Raw genomic sequence first — 11,283 nt, forward strand, 5'->3', positions numbered from 1 at the left:
ATGGTTTCTTTTACGTAGGCTGTCGTGTGGAGTCTATATATAGTCTATATATATATATATATATATATATGTATATGTATATGTATATATGTATATGTTTATATATATATATGTGTGTATATATATATATATATATATATATATATATATATATATATATATATATATATATATATATATGTATATATATATATATATATGTATATATATATATATATATATATATATATATATATATATATRTATATATATATATATATATATATATATATATATGTATATGTATATGTATGTATATATATATATATATATATATATATATATATATATATATATGTATATGTATATGTATGTATATATATATATATATATATATATATATATATATATATATATATATATATATATATATATATATATATATATATTTGTGTGCATGTGTACATTCCCACATAAAAAATAGTATAGTAATAGTACTGTAAATGCTACGATGTTTTTGAACCATATATATATATGATGATGATGAAGTATTCCTTTTTGGTTGTGAACTATGCCTCGAGTCCAATGGAATTTCATTTAGAATGGCACAAAATGTTGTGTTTCTGATTGAATGTAACCTTTTTTGTGAACAGGATGAAATGAAGAGAGATGAAGACGTGATTGATTTGCCAGTAGTGACATAGTTTGGGGTGTCATTCACACACACACACAGACATACTAGCTCAATTTGTTGCTTTTGACATCGGCGGGTCTCCCATGTGAGCTCAGGCAATTATGGTGAGATGCATCACACACACACACACACACACACAACCTTCAATTATCCAGCTGACACACACACATGCGCCATGTCAGAATATACACACCTCTGTCAGGCCTAATAAGGTTCTCAATCCACGCTAGCAGGATTGACTTGGGAATTACCTTGTTAAGGATACAGACGGGTTGCCTGTGCTGTGTGTGTAAGTTTGTGTGTGTGCGCGCATCTTTATTTGTTTTTTTGTGTGTATATTTGTGTGCGTGTGTGTGTGCGTTTGTATGTACTGTATGTTTATTTGTGTGTGCGTGTATGTGTGTGTTTGTATGTTTGTCTATGCATTTACTTTTTTTGTGTGTGTGTGTGAATGCTTGTGTATTTGTGTATTATTGTGTTTGAGGTTGTGTGTGTGCATGTATGTGTTTGTGTATGTGTGTATTTGTATGTGTGTCTTTGCGTGTGTTGGTGTTGTGTTTGTGTAACAGTAGGTGTTTGTGCATGTATGTGTGTGTTTTTATAGTAAGTGTGCATGCGTATTTGTATGTGCACATATTAACGTGTGTGTGATTGCGTGTTTTTTGTTTGCATGCATTTGTGTGTGTGCATGTATATGTTTACAGTAAGTATGCATGATTTTGTGTCTGTACAGCATGTGTGCATGTATTTATTTACAGTGCATGCATGTATGCAGGTTTGTGTTTGTGTGTGTAAAGTTTGTGTGTGTCTGTTTTTGTATGCTCATGCATTGGTGGATGTACGATACAGTATGTATCTGTTTGTGTGTGCATGTATTTGTGTATGTGTGTTTGTGTGTCTGTTTTTGTGTGCATATATTTACATGTGTTTGCGCTTGTAGGTGTACACAACCTGACAAAAGTCTTGTCTCCTATCCAAGTTTTTGGAACAGGAAATAATAACTTGATTTCTAGTTGATCATTTGCTATCAGAAGTGGCTTATATAAAAGGCAAAGGCTGCTAGATTATGCTTATTTTAACAAAAAAATATGATCATGCTTTGATTTTAAATAATTTTATTAGGACAGAACGGTCTGACTTTGCTTAGACCAAAGTCTTGTGACCTAACAGGGTGTGAGGGACCGAGCCAGCACGTACAATAAGGGGCATACAAAAAAGAAGATTTTCAAAAATAATTATTTTTAATAAAGTCAAAAAGGTTCACAAAAAGTTCAAAAATAAATTAATTAAATAATTAAATCAATTGAAAGAACAATAAACTAAACAAGGAAAACAAACTGAGTTCAAACCAAACAAATCATGTCTAAACCAAAAACAGAACTCTATGAAATGACAAGACAGACCACATTTATAGCACAGGGACTAGTCCACATTAAACAAGAAGGGGGAGACAAAAACATACAATTTACAAATACAATAAACTAAGCCAAACATCTAAATACAAATCTAAATATAAAGTTAAATAAACTATAAATAAGGCAAAACTAAATATAAATCTGAATAAACAAACATTGCAAATCATTATTGAACCTAAACTAAACATGAGCTCTCCCTCCAAGCCATTAAGCCAATGGTATCGGCAGGCGGAACCAAAAGACGGCATCTTGCGGCACGTCGGACCTTTAGTTGGGCGGACCACACCCGGAAACTCTGTTCCTCGTCGGCACTGCAGCACGGTAACTTAAACTCAAAAGAAAACTAAAATTAACAAAACATACAGTACAGATAACTGATTTTGTGTGCACCCAAAATAGTAATAAATGTACTGTGAATAATAAAGAAAGGTAATGAGAAACTGAAAGTGTATGAGTCTTATTTAAATCAGATATGAATGAAACGAAAATGTATAAACACAATAACTGAACTGTGACCAAAAAATAATCTTAAATGAATAAGTATAACGTGTGTGTGTGTGTGTGTGTGTGTGTGTGTGTGTGTGTGTGTATGTGTGCGTGCATGCCTCACTCTCAATGTGTGGCCACCACACTGGCCATCACATACTCCCTCCCTTCGGGAATGTCACTGGCACATCGGGACAAGTAGTCAGCCGTAAGGTTTTCTTTGCCAGGGACATGTCTGATAATAAACCGGAAGGGCTGCATGGCCAGGTACCAGCGGGTAATACGACTGTTGGTATCTTTCATTTCTTGAAGCCATTGTAGAGCTTTATGATCAGTCTCCAGTATAAACTCCCGGCCTAGCAGATAATACTTTAAAGAGTCCAATGCCCACTTCACAGCCAAGCATTCCTTTTCCACAATGGAATAGCGAACTTCCCTGGGGAAGAGCTTTCGACTCAAGAAGGCCACGGGGCGTCGAGTGTCAGGGCTGCCCTGTAGCAATACAGCTCCCAGGCCTCGATCTGAAGCATCAGTTTGCAAAACAAAGGGTTGGTGGAAATCAGGGTTATGCAAGACAGAATCTTTACTCAAGGCCTTTCTGAGATCTTGGAAAGCTGCAACAGTTTCTTGGGTCCACTTCAGCTGATTGGGACTCCTTGAACCAACCATGTCAGTCAATACTGCAGCCCGCCCAGAAAAGTTGGGAATAAATCTGTGATAAAACCCAGCCATACCCAAAAAGGACCTTAACTCCTTACGAGTTTGTGGCTGTGGACACCTTTCAATGGCCCGTACCTTCTCCACCTGGGGTCGGAGCACCCCTTTACCGATAACAAACCCCAAGTACTCTGTCTCTGCCTTTGCAATGGTACACTTTTGGGGGTTAACTGTCAGGCCGGCTGCCTGAAGGCGTTGCAGAACTTCCTGGAGATGCTGCAGATGTTGCTGCCATGTGTCACTGTACACCACAATATCATCCAGATAAGCAGCTGTAAATGGTAGTCCTCGCAGTACCTGGTCCATTAGTCTTTGGAAGCTGGCCGGTGCCCCATGCAGTCCAAAGGCTAGAACCTTAAAATGGAATAGGCCCCAGGGTGTTTTAAACGCAGTGAGTTCTCTGGACTGTGGTGTCAACGGAATCTGCCAATAACCTTTTGAAAGATCAATGGTGGTTAGAAACTTTGAGGTGCCCAGTCGATCAGTGAGATCACTGATTCGTGGAGTAGGGTAAGCATCAAACTTGGTCACGGAGTTGAGGTAACGAAAGTCTATACAAAACCTTATTGACCCATCCTTTTTCGGAACAAGGACCACAGGGTGGCACCACTCGCTTTTAGAGGGCTCTATAATTCCCAGCCTCAGCATCAGATCCACCTCCTCTTTCAGCGCTTCTTGGAGACGTTCAGGGACCCTGTAACTCATTCTTCGAACTACAGCATCGGGTTTCAACTCAATATTATGTTCAATCAAGGTGGTAAAGCCTGGGTATTCTGAGAAGACTTCTGGTAAACAAATTTCTCTCACCTCATGCTGTTGCTGTGAGGACAGGTGACTCAGATCCACATCTCCTAGAGCTGACTGAGGCAGAAATACTTCAGAATCATCCTCCTCTTTGACTTGCCGGATCATCAAGCTGTGGCTAGATTCAGGAGGACGAGGAAACCATTCTTTAAGCAAATTTATATGCAGAGTACGTGTAGAATGAGCATGGTCAAATAGAGCAACTTCATAGGTGGTAGGACCTAGTTTCCTTTTAATTTCATACGGCCCCTGCCATTTTGCAAGCAGCTTACTTTCATGACTGGGCAACATCACGAGTACCTTCTGACCGGGCTTAAACTGCCGCTCCCGAGCAGATTGATCGTACCAGGTTTTCTGGCGTGTTTGAGCTTCTGCCAAATGAGACTGAGCTAGTGCAGACATCTTTTGCAAACGTTCCCTCATCTGAATCACATAGGATGCCACATTAGTTTCATCATTTCTCTGTGGGTTTCCCTCCCAAACTTCTCGGAGTAATGCTAAGGGACCTTTGACTTCATGACCATAAAGCAACTCAAACGGGGAAAATCCAGTGGAGGCTTGTGGCACTTCCCTGTAGGCAAACAGAAGATATGGGAGCCATTGATCCCAATCAGTGCCAGACTCACCAACAAACTTGCGTAGCATCTGCTTTAACGTCTGGTTAAATCTTTCGGTTAACCCATCTGTCTGGGGATGATAAGGAGTGGTTCTCAAACTCTTGATGCCCAGCAACCTATAGACCTGCTTCAGAAGATTCGACATAAAATTAGTCCCTTGATCGGTTAAAATTTCACTTGGAAAGCCAACTCTGGAGAACAGTTGCACTAGACAGGTAGCCACGTACTTGGCCTTAACTGACCTTAAGGGAAACACTTCAGGATACCTAGTGGCATAGTCAGTCACTACAAGCATAAATCGGTTACCCGAACGACTTTTCTCCACTGGTCCAACTATGTCCATTCCCAGTCTTTCGAATGGAGTGCCTATGAGTGGCAGTGGTTGGAGAGGGACCCGCCTTGGGCAGTCAGAGGACACTTTTTGACATTCAGAGCAGGTTTTACAGTACTGGGCTACTTCTGAGTTCAGACCAGGCCAATAGAAGTGTTTTCTGATCCGGGCGATGGTTTTACGTTTCCCCAGGTGGCCAGCCCAAGGAATCGAGTGACCCAGAGTAAGGATAACTTCACGGACACACTGTGGTACCACCAGTTGTGTCACTTGTCCCATCTGACGATATAGTAGACCCTGGTACATACAAAATCTTTCCTTTGTCTCTCCATCAACAGTTTTTCCATCCTCCTGCTTTGCTCTCTCCAGATAAGGAACAAGACTGGCATCCTCTTGTTGCATCTGCACAATGTTGACCGGCAGCTTAAATTTGGGTGAGAATTCAGCAAACTTATCAACTGGCATTACGGAAGCATTATATTGGATTTTCTCAAACCGTTTCTGTCGTCTGGATTTCCTAGGTTTAGTTGAGCCATCGATTTCTGCATCAAAGAATGGTAGCGTAGCAAGCAACTCTTTACTTTCGTCTCTCTTATGGCTCTGGGCTCGAGTAACAACCATGTTACAGGTGGATGGTGGCTGCAATAAGTCCCACAGTACTGGCAGGTCATGCCCCAAGACTACAGGGAAAGGTAGGTTGTCAGCTACACCGACCTCCAAGAAGTAAGTCTGACCTCTCACCTTCAGATAGACCTCTGCGGTGGGTAGCAGCTTTTCATCACCATGCACACAGCGGACAGCCTTCAGGTTGGTGTAGCGAAGGAGGGCTGGAGAAATGCACTTCATGTGTACCAAAGTCTGATCACTCCCGGTATCAACCAAAGCAATCATTTCTCTGCCATTAATCTCAACAGTGGTGCTTGCTGGTGAGCGTTCAGCTTGAGGGGCTGGCTTTCCAAGATGCCTGGGCACATAACACAGGTGAGTATTCTTGATTACATTTCTAGGGCACATGGGCTTGGTATGACCTTCTTGATTACATAGGTAACATATTGGCATTTTCCTATAATTCTTAGGAGCATTGACAAATGCAGGCCCTCCTCCAGGAGGCTTACCAGCACCAGGGAAGTTTCTCATAGACTGCTGGGGAGGATTTGCTCTCCGGTCATCTCGGCTGGATTTCCACCACCAGGACTGATTTCTCTGACGTGCTGCCACAAACACATCTGCCAGTGTTGCCGCTTGTGAAGCCGACTGTGGATCATGTTCTCGTACCCACACCTGTAGCTCTGGAGACAACATTCTCAAGTATTGTTCAAGAATGATCACTTCACCAACTTCTTCAATAGACTTACTTTTTGGCTGCATCCATTTCCCATACAGTTCTTTTAACCTCACATATAGTTCTTTAGGGCTTTCAAGGTGTTCTACTTCAAGAGACCGAAACCTCTGCCTGTAGGTTTCTCGACTGATGTCATATTTCCTTAATACTGCAGATTTAAGTTCATCATAATTCAAAGATTCATCAACATCCATGTGAACATAAGCAGCCCGGGCCTTACCCGTCAGAAGGGGAATCAGATGAAATACCCACTCCTCTTTTGGCCATCGGCAAACTGCTGCCATTCTCTCAAAAGTAATTAGGAAATGTTCAACATCATCACCATCAGACAACTTTTCCAATTTAGGCTCTTTAAGTTGGCACTGACCGGTATCACGGGCTTCAGCTCCCTCTCTCCGACAGGTACTTGACTGAGATAATGGCCTACTTGGACCAGCACCCTCATCTGGGTGATCCAAATCATCTTGAGATGTTACCAAAGTATTTGGAACAGGAGTGGTGCGAGCCTGCACCTCCAGCTGCAACAGGCCAAACTGATGATGGAGAGCTTTGAATCGGCGTTCCTGCTGGGCCAGCTCTGCCATCCTTTGTGCTTCCTGAGCCTCCATTTTTACCATGTGAGCTCTCAACAAGCCTGTCAAGTCAGCTATTGTTGGTTCAGTGCATTCAGTCTCCACATCAAATTCTCTCACCTCCTGTAATTCTTTATCCCCCAGCTCTTGTGCAACTTCATCCAGTTGCTCCACTGAAACAGCCTTTGGGGCTCCTCTTCGTCCTCCTCGGTTCATGGCCCAGAAAGTTCACCAAGGAAAAAAAAACTCTGCCCCCTACTGGCAAAATCCCACTTCTGACACCACTTGTGAGGGACCGAGCCAGCACGTACAATAAGGGGCATACAAAAAAGAAGATTTTCAAAAATAATTATTTTTAATAAAGTCAAAAAGGTTCACAAAAAGTTCAAAAATAAATTAATTAAATAATTAAATCAATTGAAAGAACAATAAACTAAACAAGGAAAACAAACTGAGTTCAAACCAAACAAATCATGTCTAAACCAAAAACAGAACTCTATGAAATGACAAGACAGACCACATTTATAGCACAGGGACTAGTCCACATTAAACAAGAAGGGGGAGACAAAAACATACAATTTACAAATACAATAAACTAAGCCAAACATCTAAATACAAATCTAAATATAAAGTTAAATAAACTATAAATAAGGCAAAACTAAATATAAATCTGAATAAACAAACATTGCAAATCATTATTGAACCTAAACTAAACATGAGCTCTCCCTCCAAGCCATTAAGCCAATGGTATCGGCAGGCGGAACCAAAAGACGGCATCTTGCGGCACGTCGGACCTTTAGTTGGGCGGACCACACCCGGAAACTCTGTTCCTCGTCGGCACTGCAGCACGGTAACTTAAACTCAAAAGAAAACTAAAATTAACAAAACATACAGTACAGATAACTGATTTTGTGTGCACCCAAAATAGTAATAAATGTACTGTGAATAATAAAGAAAGGTAATGAGAAACTGAAAGTGTATGAGTCTTATTTAAATCAGATATGAATGAAACGAAAATGTATAAACACAATAACTGAACTGTGACCAAAAAATAATCTTAAATGAATAAGTATAACGTGTGTGTGTGTGTGTGTGTGTGTGTGTGTGTGTGTGTGTGTATGTGTGCGTGCATGCCTCACTCTCAATGTGTGGCCACCACACTGGCCATCACACAGGGGCTGCATCCATACATCTCTGCAATGACTCAAATAACTAATTAATAAAGTCATCTGGAATGGCAAAGAAAGCGTTCATTGCTGGACTCCCATCAAGATTCTTTGGATTCATATTCAATACCTTCTCCTTCATCTTACCCCAGACATGCTCAATAATGTTCATGTCTGGTGACTGTGCTGGCCAATCCTGAAGGACCTTGACCTTCTTTGCTTTCAGGAACTATGTTGAGGCTGAAGTATGAGAAGGAGCGATATCCCGCTGAAGAATTTGCCCTCTTCAGTGAAGGACCCGCAAACTGCCAAGCAATGGATCCGCAACTCAGGGCTTAATTTGTGCCGGAACACCTCTGAAATCTAATCGGCACCTGAATTTACCGATCCCCCTCCTCAACCACCCTCCTCCCCCGTCCACTGTTCACTTTCTTCCGCGACTCCCTAACCCCCCACTCCAACTTTCGTCCTTCGTCCGCGACACCCCATCCGCCATCCATCCCCCTCCGGTCTCCATTTTTGTGCGCTACACCTCTCCATCCTCGGGTAACATGCCGGATCCGTTACCTCGATCTGTTCCAGGACCATGCAATTCACAAATTAAGCACTACCGCAAACCATTTGTCAACAAATCAGGTGTATCCATCATGTCTGGGCAAGAAGATCAACTGCTGGGGATCGCAAATAACGGTGGCCTTTCAGGGGTTTTTCATTGCGTCTTTTCTAGAGTTTGCGCAAGTTTTTTATTTCCAAAAGAGGTGCACGGCTTGTGCATGGCTTGTGCCCGCAAGTGATGTGATACTCTCGCACCTTGCAGACGCACACAGTTGACTGTATGGCGGGAGTGCACCGCAAGTCACGTTACAAGAATTGACTGATCAGCTTCAGCTTGTATGGAACATACACATTTAGCTAGACTAATTATCTCAGACAAACACAAAACACCCAAACACTGCGGTGCTTTGGAATTTTCTCCATGAATAAAAGTTGCATCAGAGTGAAAGCCTAGCAACCTACAAAAAACCGCCAGCCCGGCCCCAACCACCCTTAGATTTTTAAAATGCTTGAGAAGATAAATTAGTTACTTTGTATCTTAAAAACAATGATAAATTGCTTCTTATAATTAGTGCTTCAGTGCTTTGTGCAGCCAGTCCAGTGAAGCTGCGTTTATCTTTAACAGTGAGAGAAACAGAAATACTTTGACATACAGTAATGCATTAGAAAAATAAAGCGGCTGTAATAAGACAGGGTGTTAAAGTGTAGGAATGTGCGAAAAGCTCTTGAGACAGCAATCACACACTCAGTAGTGCCCTGCGCAAGTAGCTGCTGCTGAGGACAAGATGGCAAACGATAGAGAGAGCGAGAGTAGGGTCAAAGGTTAACATAATAAGTGCTCCATCATACAGCAATGAGCTCTGACAGCTCACATTAAACAGAGAGCAGCTGGCTTTACCTTTGGACATCTCTAACACAGTTAATCTGCACTAAACCTATGCTTTGTCAAAAACTAGTCAACATATACCTATTTGTTGTTTTTTCCTCTGCATTAATGATTTATATATTTTGTTGGTAGTTATTGTAATGAGTTTTTCTGATTGTTGATTAGGTGTCAAAGAATGGCAATGTACTGTATACACTTATGAATGTCAAAATATTTTTTGGTTGTAAATGTTGTATGTTCTATGCAATGCAATCTCATGGCAATTCGTAACTTTTTGATTTAGTGGCTGATTTCGTATGACTTCGTATGATCAAATTCGTACAATTTGGTTAGATTTGCTCATCACCCAATGACGGTTGAGTTTAGGGGTGGGGTTAGGTGCCGCGCCTTCTTGTTTAAATCGTACTCGTACGAATTCGTACGAATTAGCCACTAAACTGACAAAACGTAAAACACGTGAGATCAGGCCGGTTCTGCGCTGATAATAACTGTGTACTATTTTGAGCTTTAATCCGCTTGTTAAGTGGTGACGTGTTTGTGACGTATGTAATACTGTTTCCGGGTCCAATCCGCCATTCACTTGAGTGAAGAAATCATTCGTTTGTGATCACTTTTTATTCATATCACACATTAAAGTAAATTTTACATAAAGTTATAGTGCACACAACAATCTCTGGGCTTGCTGCATAACAAATACCAAAATTTGTACAATTTATAAAACAATTAATCACTTTTTGGCCATTGGATATTAGGCATGGACATATATATAGCGATCGTGACTTTTAAAAGTATTAAATCGCTTTGTAAACGTTTATTATTACAATTTCATGAATCTCCGCTTGGACACTGAAGCCGCTCCGCGTGACGTCACACTTAACAAGCGGATATGAGTTTGGATATTTGTTATATTTTCATTTATATCTGTAATATGTTTTTAATGATAATGAAGTTTTTATTTTAAATTATATTTTTGTTGTATTTTGTGTTTAAATGTTGTGTTTTTTTTTTGTTTGTTTTTTGAGGATTAAATGATCATAAGAAAGTTGTATTTTCAGCAGTCTGGTAAACGTATACTTTTTAAATTGTTTATAATGCATTAGTTTTGAGTTTTGATAATAGCGATACTTTTGTTCTATTTAATTGACTTATGATTACTGTATAGTTTAACTTGCATGAGAATGTTTTTATAAAGGCATTTAAATAATACGTAAAAACTACAGCGAGTTTAAGTTGTACTGGATAATGATAGGGGATTGTGTGTAATTTTAAACCAGTGATTATGAGATTATTTAATGGTATTTATTGATTTAGCTTGCAGTAGATACTGTTTTTAGCATCTGTGATTAAATTTTTTTTAAATTAATTTATTTTAATTTCACATCTTGATTTCCCTTTACGAATGAAACCACAATTTCCTTTTAAGCCAATATAACCACCATTGTAGGTGTGATCCACCGGTCCTACTGTTCCCATCCCGGTTTGAGCTGAGATCGAACCAGCAATTCTTTGCATGGGAGTCGGTTGCTAGAGCATCTTTTAAGGTCAGAGGAGTGAGGTTCACCTGCATAGCACTTCGCTAGTTGGCCTCTGTTACACTCACCCCTCAAACCTCACTCCCATCCCGGACGAGCCCCCACGTTTAACCCACCGATCCTACTGTTCTCAATCCGGATTTGAGCTGGGATCGAATCAGCCATTCTTTGAGTGGGAGTTAGCTGC

At 40.5% G+C, this 11,283-nt stretch overlaps 1 protein-coding gene across 3 annotated transcripts; it reads right to left on the reverse strand.

Moving 5' to 3' along the window:
* Nucleotides 1-1,895: 1,895 nt before the first annotated feature.
* On the reverse strand, nt 1,896-7,455 carry LOC141380521 (uncharacterized). 3 transcript variants are annotated; one of them, XR_012398640.1, is made up of 3 exons: nt 4,099-7,455; nt 3,854-4,004; nt 1,896-3,725 (listed from the first exon to the last, which is right to left on the reverse strand). XR_012398640.1 is itself a non-coding variant. In XM_073939248.1 (2 exons), the coding sequence occupies exon 2, from the start codon at nt 5,932-5,934 to the stop codon at nt 2,701-2,703; it is 3,234 nt and encodes a 1,077-aa protein (XP_073795349.1). In that variant the 5' UTR covers nt 5,935-6,007; nt 6,159-6,354; the 3' UTR covers nt 1,896-2,700. The 3 variants fall into 3 exon arrangements, 2 of the variants coding, with proteins under 2 accessions (XP_073795349.1, XP_073795348.1); XM_073939248.1 differs by having other exon boundaries at nt 1,896-6,007; nt 6,159-6,354; XM_073939247.1 differs by having other exon boundaries at nt 2,085-3,725; nt 3,854-7,455.
* Between the last annotated feature and the right edge of the window lie 3,828 nt (nt 7,456-11,283).

The sequence above is a fragment of the Danio rerio genome, chromosome 23 (genome assembly GCF_049306965.1).
Source record: "Danio rerio strain Tuebingen ecotype United States chromosome 23, GRCz12tu, whole genome shotgun sequence".
NCBI classification, from domain to species: domain Eukaryota; kingdom Metazoa; phylum Chordata; class Actinopteri; order Cypriniformes; family Danionidae; genus Danio; species Danio rerio.

What these genes read in the sequence shown, in the direction of transcription:
- LOC141380521 (XM_073939247.1), bottom strand. Translation starts at nt 7,173, where the DNA reads ATGAACCGAGGAGGACGAAGAGGAGCCCCAAAGGCTGTTTCAGTGGAG. An exon ending in AAAAAGGATGGGTCAATAAG is followed by an intron (nt 3,726 to 3,853) that starts GTTTTGTATAGA and finishes ATCTTTCAAAAG; the next exon opens with GTTATTGGCAGATTCCGTTG.